The sequence below is a fragment of the Dermochelys coriacea genome, chromosome 1, assembly GCF_009764565.3.
Source record: "Dermochelys coriacea isolate rDerCor1 chromosome 1, rDerCor1.pri.v4, whole genome shotgun sequence".
Taxonomy (NCBI): Eukaryota; Metazoa; Chordata; order Testudines; family Dermochelyidae; genus Dermochelys; species Dermochelys coriacea.
The window spans coordinates 12,683,144-12,703,739 of NC_050068.2; the positions used below are offsets into that span (position 1 = coordinate 12,683,144).

General features: G+C 47.4%; 1 protein-coding gene across 5 annotated transcripts in view; it reads right to left on the reverse strand.

Annotated features, from left to right (window-relative positions):
• Positions 1-19,582, reverse strand: part of MAP6 (microtubule associated protein 6) — an 84,457-nt gene extending 64,875 nt beyond the window's left edge. Inside the window, exons 1-2 of one of the 5 annotated variants that reach the window (XM_038402421.2) lie at positions 19,445-19,582; positions 17,935-18,744 (exon numbers count right to left, since the gene is read on the reverse strand). In XM_038402421.2, the coding sequence (XP_038258349.1) occupies positions 17,935-18,698 (764 nt within the window). In that variant the 5' untranslated portion in view covers positions 18,699-18,744; positions 19,445-19,582. Of the gene's footprint in view, positions 1-17,934 lie in introns of all 5 variants that reach the window. The other 4 variants (XM_038402411.2, XM_038402457.2, XM_038402447.2 and 1 more) reach the window with 4 other exon arrangements.
• Positions 19,583-20,596: the final 1,014 nt, after the last annotated feature.

Genomic DNA, 20,596 nt, shown 5'->3' on the forward strand with positions numbered 1-20,596 from the left:
AAGGAGCCGCATATTAACATCTGAAGATTGGCCACCCCTGAGTTACAGGATAAGGGCCAGCATGGGTGACTCCCTCTACAAGCAGGGAGAAGGCAGAACAAGGAAACTGGTGTATACTAATGATATTGTGATTTTTCTGCACAGCACCCCTCCTTAGGTGTCAGACTGGGAGCAGACTCTCTTCAGACACAAAGCTGCTTTCCATGGCATTAGAAGCAAATGATAATCAACCATGTTTTTATTTCTAAATAATCTTCCTCCCCTGCTGCGACCCACTGCACCAGCATGAGAGCAGGGCTCAATGGACCTGCTAGCACTCCACAGCCCCATGGAGACTGCCTCTCTTGGCCAGATCCCCAGCTGGTGTGAATCAGAATAGCTCCATTTATTTAGCTCTGTCAAATTACACCAGCTGAGGATCTAGCTCTTTTGTGTAGATGCTGTGATTGGCAGGAGGGGCATTCATGCTACTGTCTCCTGGAGCAGCAGGAAGTTGCACCACAGCGTCTCTCGCCCTCTGCAGTCAGGATGGCTCTGCTCCCCAAAAAGTGCCTCTGGTGAGGAAAGAATGTTCTTCACTCTCTATATATATTTGCAAACCAAAATACTTTGCAAGGTCATTGATAACAGAATACCCAGCCATTCTCACAGCAAACACACCCGCAAGACTGGCTGGATAAACAACATTCTAGAGGGGTGATCCTGCAGTGCCATGCATGCGCGTGCCGTGCCATGCATGCGACGTCCCACTGCAGTTCAGCCCTATATTTGTACAGTCCACACAGAAGAGACAACACAGCTTTCCGTGCTCTCGATAGTAGCATAGTAACAGATGCTGAAATGGATCATCTAACTTGCAGCTCCACCATGTCTCTGTGCTGATATTTTTAGAGTTAAGAGATAAAATGATACAGGCTTGTGATTTGATTGATTGGCAATCGTTTAGCACAAGAAATCACAAGTTTTCTGGCAGCAACGAACAGACAGGTAGTTCTATGCAGTGTTAAACGGCAATGACAAGCTTTTATTCTTATAATACAATAAAGAGGAGTAGTGGGCTCAAAGGGTCTGAATTTAAAAACTGGTAGCCTGGAACATCTAAGTGCTAATCTCTATCACCAACTCCCATGCACGACCTGAGGTAAGTTATTTGAAAGCCCTGCCTCAGTTTCCCCACCTATAGCAATAATTACATTTTGCCTCACCACAGCACCTTCCATCTGAGACTCTCAAAGCACCCTAGACATGGGGACACTAGTGACTCTGCTTCACAGCAGCGTTGTGAGGGCTAATTAGGTGTTGTCTGAAACTTGCCACATTTTATCATCTCAGAACAACTGATGCAAAGACAGTTTATTGTGCTGACTCAGTGCTTTGCCAAGCTCAGGGCTTGGTCCTGAGTGTTAGGCTCTGGCCCTCGCTGGTGTGGAACACATCTGTTCTGTCCCCAAGGAAGGTCCAGGAGGCCTGGTGAACAGCTCCTATAAACCCTGCCACACTCAGGGATACATTATGTGCTCCGCTCTAGGATCATTCAATTCTTCTAGCCAACGCTGAGGATCTTGGGGCCACTGCCTCCTCTTATTGCCCTTTATGGGGTGGCTAGGACACCCAGTCCTATGGGGCTGCAGTCCTTAGGCCAGATCCTTCACAAATGTAAATCAGTGTAGCCCCACCAAAGCCAATGGAGTGACACTGATTTATGCCAGCTGAGGATCTGGCTCCTTGTGTTCGGTAGGACAGCCACTCCTGTGAGTGAATGGTTGTAGAATTGGGCCCTTATGGCCCACCATGATGTCAGCAGGCACTTAGTAGTTGGAGATGCTCTGACCATCTATAGTCCTAAATGATCAGATGGCATTTTTGGCAAGAGGTAGGGATGCAAACTACAGTGTCCTGTTCAAATGGCAACCCCAGTAATTACACGTGCCACCTAAAATCCTCCTCAGGACTGGGACACTTCCCCTGGAACATGTCTCCCCACCCTTCCCCACTAGAAAACACCCTGGCTATGTCATCTCACAGGCACAAGCTGTGTGCTATGTTTCACCACGGAGGTAGCAGCTTTCCACTGGCAACCAAAAAGAAAAGGAGTACTTGTGGCACCTTAGAGACTAACAAATTTATTAGAGCATAAGCTTTCGTGAGCTACAGCTCACTTCATCGGATGCATCCGATGAAGTGAGCTGTAGCTCACGAAAGCTTATGCTCTAATAAATTTGTTAGTCTCTAAGGTGCCACAAGTACTCCTTTTCTTTTTGCGAATACAGACTAACACGGCTGCTACTCTGAAAACTGGCAACCAAGTTATTCCTACTGTATATACTGTTTGCAAAGTGTTTTGGGACTCTGCTGGGTGAATGGCCCCATATAAATATATGTAGGTATCATTAGAAAGCAATATACCTCAGATAATGTTCTACTTGAGGACACGAGAAACGCTTGGGGACTGAAATTAGGAGCCCACTATAGTGAAGTGAATAAAAGGTGAACTAAGCGCAGGAAGTTATAAATCGAAAGATAATTGTTCCATTAGATAAATCTCTCCTAAAACCACACTCACTGTCTCCCATTTAGGTTGTCAGGCTCAAGGAGGGGTATTTGAATTCCTGAAATGGTATAAAGAGGGCTAACAGGTGTATCTGGAGATTAGACAGTCAGCATAATGAATACCTTCAGCTAGGGAGAAAATAAAAGCAAGACATTGCACTTGATTAGAGTATAAGTATTTATAGACAAAGACCTGTTCTGATGGCAGGGAGATAGGAAAACCAGAAGTCATGATCTGAAGATGTTAGATGATATAAACAAATCATAGAACACCCATTCTAAAATGTAAGCGTAAGGCGAGGGAAAGTCCAGCTCTCTAAATTAGCTGCTCCTTGCCACTATTATCATTCTTTATTTTTGTTATTACAGCAGCACTTTGAGGACCCAACTCAGGATTAGAGCCCCATTGTCTTAGGCATCTACACAGAGAAATCTTACAGTCTAACTAGACAAGACAGACAAAGGGTAGAAGGGGAAACAGAAGTGAAGTGACTCGACAACGCATTAGAGCTGAGACTAGAACCCAGATCTCCTGAGGCCCAGTCCAGTAGTCCACTTCATGCCTTCCAAAGAGCCCTCTAAAAGTTCAAACACAAGCTGTTGGGCTCAGTACAGGAATGTGTGGTTAAAACCTTTGGTCTGTCGTGTGCAAGAGGGCAGACTAGATGAACATCATGAATCTTGTGTCCTTCTCCCACTTCTGTTTTCATGCCTTGTGCCATGGTGGCCCTATGCACTTCTCCATGCTATCACACAGGCCCTCATTCAAATCCTTCCCAAGAAGAGGGTGGCCAGTCTTGGGGTTAATGCACTGGACAGGGACTCACGGCATCTGGGTTCAGTTTCCATTTCTCTTACAGACTCACTGTGTGACCCTGGACAAGTCGCTTAATCGCTCTTAAAAATGGAGCTCACGTCCCTTCCCTGCTTCAGAGGGGCATGGTGAGACTAAATTCTCTAGTGTTTGTGAGGCCTTGGATCCTACAGACATGGGGACCCTATCAGTGCATCTTTGGTGTGTTAGCCAAAATGGCAGCTGTCACACAAGCACCTACACAGATGGAAGACTCATAGACTTTAAGGCCATAAGGGACCATTGTGATCATCTAGGCTGACCTCCTGCACATTGCAGGCCACAGAACTCCACTTACCCACTGCTGCAATAGACCCATAACCTCTGGCCGAGTTACTGAAGTCCTCAAATCATGATTTAAAGACTTCAAGTTACAGAGAATCCACCATTTACCCTAGTTTAAACCTGCAAGAGACCAGTGCCCCATGCTGCAGAGGAAGGCAAAAAAGAAAACCCAGGGTCTCTGCCAATCTGACCCAGAGGAAAACTCCTTCCTGACCCTAAATATGGTGATCAGTTAGACCATGAGCATGTGGGAAAGACCCACTAGGCAGACACCTGAGAAAGATTTTTCTCTAGTAACTCAGAGCCCTCCTCATCTAGTGTCCCATCTCTGGCTGTTGGGGATTTTTGCTGATAGTAGTTGCAGATTGGCTACATGTCATTATAGGCAGTCCCATCATAACATCCCCTCTATAAACTTATCAAGCTTAGACTTGAAGCCAGTTAGGTTTTTTGCCACTACTCCCCCCCTTGGAAGGCTGTTCCAGAACTTCACTCCTATGATGGTTAGAAACCTTCGTCTAATTTCAAGCCTAAACCTGCTGATGGACAGTTTATATCCATTTGTTCTTGTGTCCACATTGGTGCTTAACTTAAATAATTCCTCTTCCTGATATTTATCACTCTGATGTATTTATGAACAGCAATGATATCTCCCCTCAGCCTTCGTGTGGTTATGCTAAACAAACCAAGCTCTTTGAGTCTCCTCTCATTAGGTAGGTTTTCCATTCCCCGGATCATCCTAGTAGCCGTACCCTGCGCCTGTTCCAGTTTGAATTCATCTTCCTTAAACATGAGAGACAAGAACTGCACACAGCAGTCCAGATGAAGTCTCGCCAGTGCTTTGTATAATGGTACTAACACTACCTTATCTGTACTGGAAATACCTCACCTGATGCACCCTGGGACTGCATTAGCCTTTTTCACGGCCACGTCACACTGTTGGCTCATAGTCATCCAGTACACGGTCTCTCTCCTCCTCTGTCGCTTCCAACAGATAAGAATTTTTGCTATAAGCTCAGGACCTATTGTTAGTCCCTAAGTGCATAACCTTGCACTTTGCACTATTAAATTTCATCCCATTTCTCTTATGCCAGTTTTCAAGGTCATCCAGATCTTGTATGATATTCTGATCCTCCTCTGTATTGGCAAAATCTCCCACCTTTGTGTCATCTGCAAATTTTATTAGCACACTCCCACTTTTTGTGCCAAGGTTATTAATGAAATGACATCTTCTGCAAGTCCTACAGCCATGAACTCACCTCAGACAGCTGCCTTCTTTATCCCAGGAATAGAAGAGGGAGGAAAGCAAAGTAGTCAGGGAGAAGGAGTAGAGAGGGAAAAGATAACCTGAAATTTGTGCCAGAATCAGGGCCCCAGTCTATAAACACCAATTTTAAATAAATAAATCCATTAAAATACAAACACACACACACAGACCTGAGCCATCATGTCCGATTATTACTCGTCCTCCCTTTCCTCTGTTCCTCTTCTTTGTTTATTGCTCTCTTATTGCATTAGATCTAAAATAGATTGTAAGCCCCTTGTGACTTTTGTTCTGCAAAGCACCAAGGCCCTGAACAAATAACAAAGAAATATTCAAACATGCAGAGGCTCACAGGATCAAAGACCATCACGTCTGGGAATCTTCACAAACAAATCACTGCTGATATTAAGGGGGGTGGGAGGTTCTTCTGTGTGAAGTTGATCAGTACGGGTAACGGACTAGACAGAGAGGTGATTGGAACAGGTGGAATAGATGGGTTTAAGAAAAGATGGACATACACCTCACAAGTCCAAGGTCCCACGGTGAATAAGGGGCTATGCAAACACTGGAGCACCAAATCATTCTGTCCCCGTTATATACGTTGGGTGCCCCCAATCCACAGAACCCTGATTGGCTGGAGATGGGCAGATGAGAAGCTGGCCTCTCCATCCCCCAGAGCCCTGGTTGGTTAGAGAGCTGGCCGGAAATCCAGCTCTATGGAGCCCAGGCTGGAGGGACCATTGAGACTGTGCACGACTGATGGAGACAGAGTTCCTGTTCAGCATCTAGGATTATACCACATGCCCATTGACTGTTCTCTGCCATGGCACTGGCGTTCAGCCCATGCAGATCTAGTCACTGCAGTGATAGGTGTAAGTGAACCTAGCTGAGACGGGAGCCCCCACCACAGACTGTACTAGCCAGACTACAGTGCTGCCTATTACCTGAACAGGGGGAGAACAAGGAGAACAGGCAGGAGTGAACTGGACTCCAGGGTGCAGAATTCACCTCCCCAACAACCACATTTTCAGCCTCTCTCTGCAGTGGCTCAGCATCAGTTTTCACTTTGTTCGTCTCTGGAAGGTTATGCACAATTATTCATCCATTTAACCTGGCTGTTCTCCATGGCTTCAGCAAAGCCATAATATCCATGCTACCACTCATTTACATATAAAATAACCACTGAGTACCAAAGCTATCAGACATGTTTTTTCAACATGGCCCATAATGGCTTGAAGGAAACTTTGCTTGGTCTTTCCTTAAATACTGCCAAATCCTACTCTCAGTGACACAGAGCTTTCAGGGGATTTCACAAATGTAACCAAGAGCAGAATTTGGCCCATACTGTGATATACCCTGCTTTAATAATATCATGGGCCCAGTCTGGCTCCTTATGGGTCTGATCCAAAGCTTATAAAAGTCCATGGAGAAATTCCCATTAAGTTTAACAGGCCTGACACCATTGGTGGATATCAGGAGTAACTGCTGACTTCATTACTCTGGATTCACCCAACAGTAACAGAGTAGAAAGAAATAGGTCCCATAAATGTTAATTTACAGAACAGGTGACACTCCTACTGTCCAATGGTTTCAATAAGTACCCATAATCCAGTCACAGTAAGATCTATCAGGGCATGTATTACTAACTCAATCTTATCTCCAGAGTCAGAGACAGAATTCTAGACCCAATTCTGAACATAAAGTGTAGTTCTGAATATGAATTTGCTACTCTATCAGGGCCTAACCCAGCATTTCCTAAGAGGTCCCTCTATTTGTTGCTTGTATACTGGAGGAGGCCAGGCACTGACATCTACTCTGTGGCTTTTATGAACTTCCACTTGTTTAGCCTGTTTTTAACAATGATTTCCAACCCAACCCCCCACCCCCGAAAAAACAAACAACAGGTTTTTTTTTATGCTAGCAAAATATATCTACTGTTTGAGATCAACATCATGACAATGCTGGTCCAAAGTTTTCCAACAAAAACTTTTTCTGAGGGAAAAGGCCATGTCAACCAAAATGAGACTTTTCACTCACACACACACCACCCTTTCATTTTGCTCAAAATTTTTCATTTTTCAGTGAAAATTTTTGAAGTGAGTTAATTTTTTCCAAAATGTTAATTTCATTGGGCTGAGGGGGGACAAATCACTTATTTTTTCCTTACTGAAAAAAAGATGGAAAATTCCCACTCTTTTTTCCCCCACAGGGATGAAGTGAGTGCAAGCTTTTGCCCACCAAAATATAGGGAATTTTTTCATTAAAATTAAAAAAAATTGCTTCAACATTTTTCATTAATAAAATCAAAATGTTCTCTCTTTCTTGAAATTTTTCACCCAACACATTCCCCACTTTCTCACCTGCTTTAATCAATAGGTCTTGTGGGCTGTAATACTTTGGTGTCATTTCAGCTCTTGGTTGATACACAGGAGGTCTTACTAGATGATCAGATGGTCCCTTCTGGCCTTAAACGCTATGATTCCATGACTCGATGCCACTGCCAAACTGTATGCACATTACATTGACTACTCTGTCACAACCCTCCTTGGCAAAAAGAAAAAGGAGTACTTGTGGCACCTTAGAGACTAACAAATTTATTAGAGCATAAGCTTTCGTGAGCTACAGCTCACTTCATCGGATGCATTTGGTGGAAATGCATTTTTTTCCCCACCAAATGCATCCGATGAAGTGAGCTGTAGCTCACGAAAGCTTATGCTCTAATAAATTTGTTAGTCTCTAAGGTGCCACAAGTACTCCTTTTTCTTTTTGCGAATACAGACTAACACGGCTGCTACTCTGAAACCCTCCTTGGGTAAGTCACTTGGTCTCTCTGGGCTCAGTTGCCCATCTGTACAATGCGGATAACTGCACTGCCCTACCTCACAGGGGTGCTGTGAGGATAAATGCATTGAGAGACGCTCAACTTCTAGGGTAACAGGGGCTATACAGGTATGTACAATAGAGAGATTAAGCAGAGTATGAATGTTACTGGATCCTCTTGCAGGACACCAGATAACTGAATAAAAAAGGGCTCCATTCACCAGCAAGAGCTTTCCACACAGCTGAAAACCACAAATTTGGTTTCTTCCACCCAGACCATTCACCCGATAATTGGACGAGTCACGTAGCCCTGTTTTTTCCCTGTCAGGCTGCAGAGCAGAAAGCCCAAAATGGGTTCAATCACTGAGTATCATACATGAGTACTTCCCCCTCCATTCAACCATGGCTGATGATCACAATTGGTTTTAAAACAAAGCTAATCCCCCTTTAAACTGGATCACTAGGGTAGGATCCTGACACTGTCAGTCACGTACCTGTCCTTTGCTGGTCAACCCAGCTCGGTTGCTTTTGTTTGGCTACCTTTTGCCACTGCGGGGCGTCTTTCTTTGTTCAGTTAGTCAAATGCCCTATTCGCTTGCTGTTAGACAGGACAGGCAGCCACGGGGTTGGAGTCGATTTAAGGATTCCTGTGATACCCAGCTGAATACAATGATGCGGTGTATCCACCAGTCGCATGTGGCTGCATTGGCTCCATACAAGTGCACAACAGTCAGCTACTGAATATACAAGTAACAACGAGGAGCCCGGTGGCACCTTAGAGACTAACAGATTTATTTGGGCATAAACTTTCATGGGTAAAAAGCCCATTTTTTCAGATCAAAGTGGGTTTTTTACTCACAAAAGTTTATGCCCAAATAAATCTGTTAGTCTTTAAGGTGCCACCGGGCTCCTCGTTGTTTTTGTGGATACAAACTAACACAGCTACCCCTCTGATACTTGAATATACAAGTGCTATTGCAGATATTCACAGCACTGATGCTGGTGCACCCCAGGTTGTACCTGCTAGTTTCTAGATTATGCTGGCTCTTGTTTTTAATCTTTGCAGCTACCTTCTCAACATGATCATGGAAGGAGAGGGTGCGTGCAAGTTTCACTCTGAGATATGTTGGAATGTAATCGTGTTGCACATTTTGAATCAGTGAATATTACATTCAGTGTGTTTTTGGCACTCATCATCAAGATGAAATGCACTTACTATTGTTTTCCAGGGTTTGGTTTGAGCCTCCATTTCCAGAAATATTGTTCCGTATTTTGGAGGTCCTCAGATAACGCTCTCTCAGTGTTAGAGAGGTTTGAAGCTTGGCAAGATCATCTGCATACCCAAATTTTCATGATTTAGTTGGAGACATGTCACTTATGTAAATATTAAAAAGGGTTTTTACAAATACAGAGCCTTGTGGTAACCTGTTGTTTCTGATACGGGATGAGCTGGTCTTATTAGCCAGGTACACCCATAGGCGTCTGTTACTCAGCATGGTCCACAGCAGGTGAAGTGTTTGGTAGCAAGGTATAATTATAGCAAGTTTCAGCATCAGGCCCTTAATCCAGACAGTATCATGTGCCGATGACAGGTCAACAAATACTGTGCCAATCTTTAGGTTTTTTTGATAGCCAGCCTCAATGCAAGTTGTGAGCACCAGAACTTGGTCACAACAACTTGTTTTGGCCAGAAGCCTGCCTATTTGACAGGGATAATTGGCTCAGTAAAAGGGCATATTCTTCTGAGGATGATACGTTCAAAAAGTTTATAGGTCATATATAGTATAGAAAATGGCCTATAGCTTCCTGCTTCATCAGGGGGCTTTCCAGGCTTTGGAATGGCAATTTCCATTGCCTCATGCCATATTTCAGAGATCCATGCTGTCCTTAAGGTAGCGGAGTACAATGTTGCTAGCCATTGGAGTCCTTTTGGGACCAGATGGTGGAGGAATTCTGGTGGAATACCATCAGGCCCTGCAGCCGTCCCCTTTTTTTTTTTTTTTTTTTTTTTTTTTTTTTTTAAAATCGCAGCAAGTCTTTCTTTTACTTCCTCAATGCTGACAGTGGAAGGTTCTCCTCGGGGGATTGATGCAAGTATTCAGTAGAGTTGTTGATACACTTCTCTTCTTGTGTGTTTATCAAGTGGTCCTTGTATGTTCTCCACCAGGCTATTGAGTTTGGATGGATTTTTGGTGGCCAGTACTCAGATGATGTGATTGCAGTTATCCTAATGAATCAGTGGCCTTTCTGGCCATTATAGAGCTGGAGATCAGAGTGCAAGATGGTCCTTATGTGTAGTGGGGAGCTGGGAGTGTTACACTGCCTGAATATTCTCTATGCCTCTGAAATCCCCAGCTGCCCCATTAGGGCTGTCTGAGGGTACAAAGGGGCTGGGATGGGGAACTCCTTGCCAAGCCATAGACTCCCTGTGTGGGCAGACTCCTTTGGACATGCGTCTTATCCTACACTGTGCCTCACTTCCCCATATGTATTAAAAAAAAAAAAAAAAAAAGTACTTTCCTGCTTCACAGGGGCATTGTGAGAATAAAATCTAAGCATGAGGGTGAGATGCTCCGACACTACAGAGGAGCCCGTAGACAGAAGAGACAATCTCAGATATGCACATGTACAACAGATTACTGGTATCCATTTAGTGCAGACAATGTCTGAGTCAAATCACGCTCCCTCTGCCAATGTGTGCAGTCCCCTTGAAGCCAGTGGAGCAGCACATGGGAGTGAGATAAGCAAAATTTCCCCTTTTGTGAGGTTTGTACAGCTGGCATGTGTGGTTTGTACAGCACCCAGCACAACAGGGCCCTGGTCCAGAGCTAGGGGTCCTAGGTGCTACCCTAATACAGAGGAATATTATTTATTGCCTGTATTTCCATAGCCTCTGGGAGGCTCAGTCCATTGTGCGAGGTGCTGTACAAACACAGAACAAAAAGCCAGTCCTGGCTCCAAAGAGCTCTCAATCTCAGTGTTTGCATGAGTAATTATGAGCTTGTCTACACAGCAAAAGAGAATGGGGTATTAAGAGAGCTTTTCAATGGTGAGCTACATCAACTCAGCTAACACAATGTAGAGAGCCCCCTTTCCGCCTATGTAGATGAGCCCTGTAAGGGAAGGATGGGGTGAAGGGATGTGCACAGAAGGGCAAGCAGGGGCATAGGCCACCCAGTTTCATCGGGGGGCACAGAACTCTCCAGTCCTCCCCAGAGCTGCAGGGAAGAGAGCGAGCTCCAGCCAGAGTGGGGGTGGAGAGAGAGGGAGGGAGGGGAGAGCGAGCTCCGGCTGGAGCCAGGAGAGGGGGGCACAGAACATGCCCCCCCAAAAGGGGTCAAAGTTAAATTACTGCACATGCCCCTGAATGAAGATGTTGTAGGGCTAATGGGGAGCATCCTCTACATTGATTTGTCTTGTATATCTACCTGTTGATTCAGTCTTGTCCATTTGCAAGTTCGGAGCTATTTTTGTGAGTAAGTCAAAGCTGGCAGAAATGATTATCTAGCCATATCGTGGGGGGAGGGAGCGGGGAGTGACTCCAACATGGGCTGGGAATTCAGGCCCCAAACCTCGCTTTAATTAGGTGTCAGAATTTTCATGACCAGCTCTCATGAACCCCCTCTAGCAGACCCCTGAATAGCGAGTCATCTTCATAGGGTTGATCCTGGTGAAATCCCCACTGAGAGCTGGGGGAGTTTTGTTTGAGAAAGCAGTGCAGAATCAGGCCCTATTCCCACTGCATCCCTGCAACCAGAATATCATTTGCTTTCGGCTGGAGACCGGTTTTATGGCCTTAAAGCATCACATTACGCTGATCTTCAGCGGCACCAAGGACTGTAAGGAAATCTCCCAGGTCATCTGTTCTCTGAATATTGGCTGCCAGCCTCCACTTGTGCATCAGTGCAGCTAAGGGCAAGGGGGACAGGCACCAATATGAAACGTCCTTGCTGCCCTGAAGCAATAGGTTAATAATATTACGTTGAGCTGAGGGTCTGGCCTCTGGCTGCCCCTACTTGGCTTTGCTGGAGGAGGATGGAAAGAAAAAACAGGAAGCCACTTCCCTCCCCATTACACCCATGCAGACTCCAGGCATAAACAGTGCCCCTAGCACTCTTTAGGCATTGATGGAGAAGGGGCTGTTGCTGCTACTTGGTCCAAAGGAGGCATAGTCAACTGGATTGAAGGTGTGGTCAGTCCTTGTGCCATTGGCTATCCAGTGGTACAAGGAAGGTGCCATTTCATCTTTATCTGCCCTAGCAAGCACAATGCCCCCAAGCACCTCTGCTCAGCTGTTACAGATCTGTGTCCACCCAGCCCCTCCCTTCTCTGCCTACAGTTTGCTTTTTTGGGCCTAATACTGAAAGATGCTGAGCAAAGTTCTGTGCTGATGTCACTGGGGGCCAAGAGAGCCTTGCACCGGCAGGATTAGAGACTAACTCCTTAAATTCAGGTGATTGGAATTCAGCCAGCAATATTTCCTTAATGCCTTAAGGCCCAGCAGCTCATTTTAAAAATGCTTTTCAGACACAGTGATTTACCTGATTTTTTTTAATAAACATGAAACATAGTAGCTCAGAAATTCCATTAATTTCTACACTTGTGCAAGTGAAAAGTGGCTTTTGCATCAGACACAACATGATGTTTAAAGAGCACACGGAGTCAAATTTTCAAATGTAAGCACCAGAGGGCAGGCACCTAAAGCCAGATTTTATGTACTTATCCAGCTGGTTGCATCATGGACGGGTGAAATTCACACACCTGTGTAGGGAAATTCATATGCCATTAAGTCCTAAGTGCCTAAATGAGCAGTTTGGTGCCCAAAACAGATATTTACAGTATGTGCCTTACCATATATGAGCTGCCTAAACTTCTGGCATTCAAGTTTGCAAACTATGCCCTTAGTCTCTGGCACACTCTCTCTTTTATTTGAGGTCTTGGCGGGGAGGAGGAAACGTAAGCGTCCGAGAGACTACACGCAGAGTGCTGCTTATGTGCAGAACGCTTTTCAATAATTAAAAGGATTTCTAGAATTTGGCATTTTCTAACCAATGAATAACTCTTAAATATCTCCATATTAAACATAGAACTAGAAATGATCTGGCAACTAGCGCAAGCATCACTTCGTTATAAAAGAGAGATACCATTTTATAGCCCATTCCCCTCCTGTGACACACTCCAAGGACTAACAGGATTAAAATGAGAGCACAAAGAAAAGGAATACTGGGGGGAAGAAGAGATACCAAAAAAGGGATAATACACTGCAGATTTAAGGCTCAATCCTGCCAGGCGCTGAGGCCCTTCAGTCAGCATTGATTCCAACACCTCCAGGGCTAAAGATAGAGCCTATATATCATGTGCTGGACACCCAGACTGACAAAGGAATTAGGAGTCTACTGCTAAAGATTCACTTTGCAAAACACCAAACAATAGGCTTTGTAGCAGATTGTAGACTCACAGCTGCAGCACCTCCTGCCCGTCATCCAGGAATTAGCTTGATTCCAGCACTCAGAGCACCTCCTGCCGACTGGTGTCTCTCTTGCCTCAGGCCCTGTGTCCCTCCTGGATGCCGGTGCCCCTTTCCCTTGGGGTTCTGCCCACAGCAATACCCCCACACTCTGGGTCTCTGCTCTCAGGGGAACCCCCAACCCTCTAAGCCCACCTTCCCTCAGTGGCAACTGCCAATCATCATCATCTAACCCCCTTTCTCTGGGCAAACTGCAGTCTGTAATGGCCACTCATCACTGGCAAGGGGGGTTGGACCAGCTGTCTCTGCCTATCCCCAGGCTGCACCTCTGCAGCCCCAGTACCTCCATAGGCCTTTACCAAGGCCTCAGGCTGGGGAGTTGCCAGGCTAGAGCACCCCAGCTCCTCTTGCCCTTCCCCAGCACTGCTCTACTTCAGGTACCCTGTGCTCCCAGGCAGCTAAGTCCTTCCCATTCCAAGGCTGGAGTGAGACTAACCCAGCTCCTCCCTTAGCCCTTACATCAGGGCCAGCTGTGGCCTGGCTGGGTTTGGCCACAGCTGTGGCCATTTCCCCAATCAGCCTACCTTTTCCGCCAGGAGCAGGGTGAGTGCCCCGCTACAGGCTCATATGACAGATGACAACAAACAAGCTCAGAAGAAGCTTTTAGCATTTTTTATTTCCAAAGGTAGGACTCTACTATGGCTCAAGGATCTGGACCTGTGTTCAAGAGGATGCACCAACTGCAGGGTAGCAGCGAGAGGCATTATCCCTGCACAAAGCAGGAGCAGGCATGATGCCTTTAGAAGAACGAGGGGGAAGTACAATCACTTTCAGAAGTTACTTCACCTGTAGGAAAGGTATAGTTCGTGCTATCCCAGTGATGCCTCCTGGCGCTAGCTAGTGTGAAGATGGGGCCATGACTAGCTCCATTTGCAGTGGTGATCACTTGTGTTAGCACTGGGCAACCCCTCCTGCCAAAGGGAGTGCAATCAACTAAATTACGTCTGCTCCCTGTATGGGTGCATGGAGAGAGGGGGGCGAAGGAGGTCATCCATCCTACCCTTTCAGTAGCCTCAGAGAATAGACATAAACCTGCCCTTTATTAAGCATACCAAACAGAATTGACCTGATCAGACCTATTACATTATATCCACTGCATCCTCAGAATTAGTCATGGCATCAAAATACTGACTGATCCAATTTAAAGATGCTACAATCAGTTGCATTACCAGTGCACCAGGACTGTGATTCTGTGTATGTAAATAATCTAAATATCCACTTACTCGATGTGGTAGAATAGAGTACGGCACTTTATCATGTCAGTTCTCACATGATTCAACGGCACCGTTTACCTTTTATTCCTGCCATTAAAAAACAAGCAAGGAACAAAAGCTATTTCTGTTTGACTCAAACTAAAAAATAGTGTCAAGAAAATCCATAATTAAAAGGGACTAGTGATTGTTGGGAGCATCTTAAAGAAGCCTGGTTTTTAGATGGCAGGTGCTCAGCACTTTCTGAAAAATCAAACCCCTTTAGGGCACCTCCAGATGAGCCCCCTTAAATATTGAGCCACCCCAAACCACTAGTCATTTTGGCAAATCTTGGCCAAATACCGTAGTTCCTTTGTCCTTCAAGCTTCCTACTAGATATTTCACAATATAAAGGTCCCTAGTGTCACATGCAGAGCTTTGACAACAGCCAATAACAACTGGAGCCCTGATTCAATCCAATATCCGTCTCAAATCAAAAACAAATCAGAGGGCTCTTACTAACCCCCCCCACCAAAAAAACCTGTTTAATTCTCAGACATTTCCTACAGAGATGTGACAGATACACATTAATTTCTGACTTTTGCAAATACTAGCCATAAACAGACATTTCAAATATCATTTTTTCTATTTAAACTTTTTAGGTTAAAATTTTGTTCACAAGGGTGAGCTAATTTGCAAGTGGCATGTTCATATCAGAATCTTAGGGCCCATTCTGCTCTCACACTAGTACAGCTCCATTGACTTTGAAAGGTGTCACTGCTGCTTTATACGAATGTTAAATCAGAATGAGGCTCGTATATACACACCAGGGTTCTTCATTGCGGTGTATCATTTACACTAGTGCAAAGTGAGGGTGAAAACACTGTCAGCTAAGAGTGGCACTGTTTGACACCACTTTTACTCCTGGGGGAATTCTGTGCCACTTCGCATGTGCAGAGTTCATGTCCCGGGCAGATTATTTTTCTCTGCAGAAAATATATGCTGATGGAGAGGCGCTGCAGATACGCCTTTCACCCCCAGATACTGTTGTGGTGTCAGAACAGAGTGCAGCTGGCTCACAGGCCAGAGCAGCCAGATGCGGAGAGGGAGGAGGAGAGCCTGCTTTCCTCACAGTGCCCTACCCTCGGGGCCAGGTGAAGAGGCCTGGGTTGTTTTTTTGGGGGGGGAGGGGACAGACAGAGCAGGGCATATGGGAATGCTGGGGCATGACACAGACTGGGGTTCAGAATGGCTATGGGGGGACAGACTGGGGTGAGGGCTGAATGGGAGTGGGAGTGCAGGACCACATGGGGATGGGAGGGGCAGCTGAGTGGGGGTGCAAGGACACCTGGGGATGGGGGGAGATGGGTGGTTGAGTGGGAGTGCAGGGACACATGGGGACAGGAGCAGATGTGCCTGACTGAATGGGAGAGACTAGGGGTCAGCCAGGGTCTGCATGGGGGAGGCTCCCCAATTCTCTAACAATCCCTCCTCTTCCAAAAAAAACTGTTGCATTCTTCTTCCACCCACACCCAACAACTGTTCAAGTTCACTCCCAGTCTCCTTCCCAGCAATTACTTCCCTCTCCCTCACCTCCTCCATTATCCCTGACTTCCCCAAGCTTTTGCACTGCTTATATGGGGTGCTGGAAATAGGGTTCCGTTTTGTAGTTTAAATTAATTATAATTTAAAGTTCTGTATTAATATGCCTAGTAAAGAATCTATTTATCAAAAACATTTCCTGAATCTTTTTTAATTGTCTGTATTGTTACAGGTATACTTGCTGACAGGTACTTTGAAATAAATTACCAAAATAATTGAAATGGGTGTGATTATAAGGTGTTATTTTGACAAATAAAATATGCAGAATTTTTTTTTTTGGCGCAGAATTCCCACAGGAGTACACTTTGCACATGGATAGATGGCTGCCAAGATGCAGGGCAATGAAGAATCAGGCCCATAATTTTTAGCCTTAGTTCAGAAGAAGGAAAAATCTACCACGTCCATGATTTTCAAGCTGAATGCCAACTGTGCCTTTCCCCCCCACTGCAAGCAGAAAAATGGAGGAGCTAAATTATGTATACATTTTAGATTCATATGAATTGTTTCTCATGTTGCTATGTGACATATGTCATCTGCAGAATCCATGAGATGGGCTAATTAGTCACATTCGCTTTGCTGGAAACACCCCCTAATGGGGGTTGAGGAGACAAAGGAATTGCAAAATTTATTTTGTCACCAAAAAACCAACAGTTCTGCTCTCAGGACTATAGAACCCTAGTTTCCTCTGGCATGGAAAGATCTAGAAAGCAGCATCAAGGAAAAGCTCTGATTTCAAAAGGAAATCAAAACTCCAGTTGGGCCTAGACAATGTGTGTATACTTCCAGCCTGCCACCTCTTTGTTACAGTTTGTTTTTCATTTATAATACATACTTCTTCAACCAGAAACAAACACCTTATAGCAGCTACATTTCATTCTGAACCACAGGGAGGCCATTTTCATGTGAAATCAGGTATCAATTGCCTTCTGAGAATCAAAAGAGAGATAAAACCAAGGAGAGAGGTTACTTCATAAGTGCTGGGGAAAATCTGCGGCTTATACATACTGGAACGTGTGATTCCCCCAGCAGCCAGCAAGCTACTTCAATCAAATGCATTTAACAGGACAGTGACAAAACTTTGCCCCACCCACCAACCGCAGGATCCTGGAGGACACACCTAATCTGCATAAATGAATCCCATTGTGGAGGTCTGTTTTCATCCCAGCCACCTCCTGCTCTTATAAATCTGGACCAATGCATGCTCCCACCTGTAGCCTCTGCAAGAGGCACCTTTGGATTAAAGGCACAGTGCAGGCTTTAAACTCCACAAGTTGCCTTCAGCTCACAGTCCATGCTTTAGCCCAGTTGATTTTATCCTGGGCTCCTATGAAGCCTCCAGCCCAAAGCCTCACTCGTTCATAACGGCTTGCAGATGTAGTGCAAAAGTGGCCAGCAGGCTTATTAGCCCAGCATGTGAACACATACAGTTACAAACAAAGGGGAGGTGGAAATGAAAGGGTGATTTATTGTTGAGACTGCACTGGTGGGAGGAGCCCCTAGAAAGTTCTTGAAGCTGCAGACCCAGTGATTTTTATTGTGTTTAGCTAGTAGGAAATGGTCACGCACACCACAGGGAGATACAGTATATCTGGGGTGAGGTTAGGGGAGAACGGCAGGAGATTTTCCTGGCTTCCCCTCAACAGAGAGGACACAGAGGATGGAGGAGGGGTGTTGGGCAGGTGGGTGGGGTTGGGGCAGGGCACTGGGCAGACACAGAAAGCTTGGCGGAGGGGTTTTGGGCAGGTGGATGTGGGTTGGGGGTAGCCCAGAGACACTAGCTACTGGGCAGAGGTGCACAGAAGATGGGGGTGCTGGGTAGGGGGGTGATGTATCCGCCTCTCACCTGTAGGAGCTGCTCACCCCGGCTGCCGATTCCTCCCTGATCTGCCTGTTGAGGGCATCCACCGCTGCTCGCCCTTTGGCCGGCTCCTGGGACGCTGAGAGCCCGGGCTGCTGCTGCCCCCCATCCTCGACCACCTGGACCCTCTTCTTCTGCCCTTCCTCAGCCCTGGCCGCCTTGGGCTGCTCCTCCTTTGCCCTTTGCTCTGCCTCCTCCCCCTTCTTCTCCTGCCCTGGCTGCAGCGTCCTCCTCTTCTCCTGGCCGGGAGGTTTCTCCTGGGGGCCCTTGTCCAGGGCTGGCCCAAGGGACGGGGCTGGCTTGGGGATCCAGGGGTGGTCCCCTCTCTTGGGGATGGGCCAGGCTCGGAAATCCTTCTGGTACTGGCTCTCCTTCTCAAAGGGGGTTTCCGAGGGCTGGTACTCGCTCTTGGGTTTGCAGCTGGGCTCCGGCCGCTGCGCCTTCCAGTGCTTGTAGTCCTGGCGCATCACCGAGTCGGCCAGCGGCTGCTGCCCCGGCCCTGCCTTGTGGTCCCCCCCTGCCGCAGTCGCCCTGGCAACTGCATCCAGGTCGCCGCCAAGGATGGAGGGCTGGGTCTCGATGGCAGAGGAAGGGCGTGGCTGCTGCTGCTGCAAACCCACCTGGGCCGTGGGGTTCTCGGTGGCCTCGGAGTATTTGGTGAAGACCAAAGGGACCGCGATGTCCGCCTTGTCCAGCTGGTTCCAGAAGCGGGCGATGCAGCACGCCCGGGTGATGCAGGGCCAAGCCATGGCGACCTCTCCCCCTCCCAGACAGCCTGGCCTCTCCCCGCACACCCTGCAAAGAACACAGCAAAGTAATCCACTCGCTCCGTCACTCCCCCTCCAGCAACAGCCCCCGGCCGAGGGGCAGGAAAAGGGAATTCGGTGCCAGTTCGAGACCGAGGGGGGATCTCTACGAATTGCAAAGGGCGGGGCGGGGGGCAATTCGAGCTGCGGCGGGGCACGCAGCACCTCGGCGGGAGGAGGGGAAACCGGTGCCAAGCCGGAGAGTCACAGTCCCTAGCTGCAAGCGGAAGGCTCTGCACCAATTGCAAAGGGCGAGGACTCTGGCAGAGCCCAGCCCAAACGCAAGGCAAAGGCAATGCTGCCCCGCAAGCAATGGTCGGTCAAAGCCGCGGATTCCCCCCGAGTCCTTGGCGACTTCAGGCAAGTGCAACCCCCCCTTCCCCCGCCCCCCCCCCCGCCCCGCAGGCGCGCGGCAGCCCGGTCGGGGTTCAGCCCCGGTGCATCGCGGAGAAGAGCCCGGCTGCAGGCTCCTGCCTCCCCCCCGCACCGCGTCTCTCCCAGGCTGGCGCCGCTGCGGCTCTCACGGCCGCGGCTGGAGGAGCAGCCGCCCCAGAGCCATCATCTGAGCGGAGACCGGAGCATCGCCGCCGCTGCGGCTGCAGAGAAAAAGGCCCCACCCAGCCCCGCTGTCAGCAGCGCCGCGCAGCGAAGGATGCTGAAGAAGGGGGGGATGCCGAGAGATCACCTGCCTCCGTCAGCGCCTGCGGAGTGGGCTGGGAGCCCTGTTAACTCTCCCCTCCCTGACCCCTGGGGCGGAAGGGAGGGGAGCCCTGCTCGGAAGAGCGTGTTGTGTGGCTGGACAGCGGCAGGGAGACGTGCTGGTCCCACCCATTTTCAGTACTAAAAAGCTTTGGACAGAGGCCCGCCTCCATGCAGCAGAGCCGCGCAGAGAATGAAGCCGCAAACAATGAATTAATCCGCTTTAATCCACCCCGGCAGGCCCCGTTCAAGAACCAGGCTGCGGGGCGGGGAGGGGGAGAGAGAAGGAGGATCACCAGCTATTAAAGCCTCGGGTCTTTTCAGGCCGTCCAAATGGCTAGAGCCACCTGCCTGCTGGGGAGATTGTTCCAGTGGCCTATTTCTAGGTGTGGATTTCAGCGATCAAAATGGTTCCCCTCATGGGGAGGGGGGAAAAAAAATCACAACAAACCTACCCTGATCACAGCGCCACCTTAAAGCAAACACTGTCTAGACAAGAGTAAAAAAACAAACAAACCAACAACGCCCAAAGCCCCACCACACCCAACTCAGATCCTTTGTAAAAAGAAAACCAGGACTTGTGGCACCTTAGAGACTAACAAATTTATTAGAGCATAAGCTTTCGTGAGCTACAGCTCACTTCATCGGTTAGTCTCTAAGGTGCCACAAGTACTGCTTTGCTTTTTGCGAATACAGACTAACACGGCTGCTGCTCTGAAACAGATCCTTTGTAGGGGACGAGAATGGGAGATTAATCAAGAGGGAAAAGGTTCCCCCCTCCCCTTCAATTGGTGCTGACTCATTGCTCCTTCCCTTGATGGCTCAAGTTCTGTTGCCCTTAGGGAGTCTGCTTCTCTGCTGCCTCTTCCTTCACCTCACCCTCATTCAGTCTCCTCCCTGCTTTTACAGGCACCTCTCACTTTGGGCTACTTCTATCACACCAAATCTTGTTATGCCACAGTTTTGAGCCGGTGGGTATTTAACCCCTGAGCTAAACACACAAATAAGCATACACACAAGTGGGGTAAACCTTGGCAGCTTGGGGGCCTTGGTCTGTAATACTGTCCCCTCTATCGTTTTAATAGTCCCTGCTGGGTAAATAATTCCAAGAAATATACAATGGGGGAGAAAAAGAGCTGGGT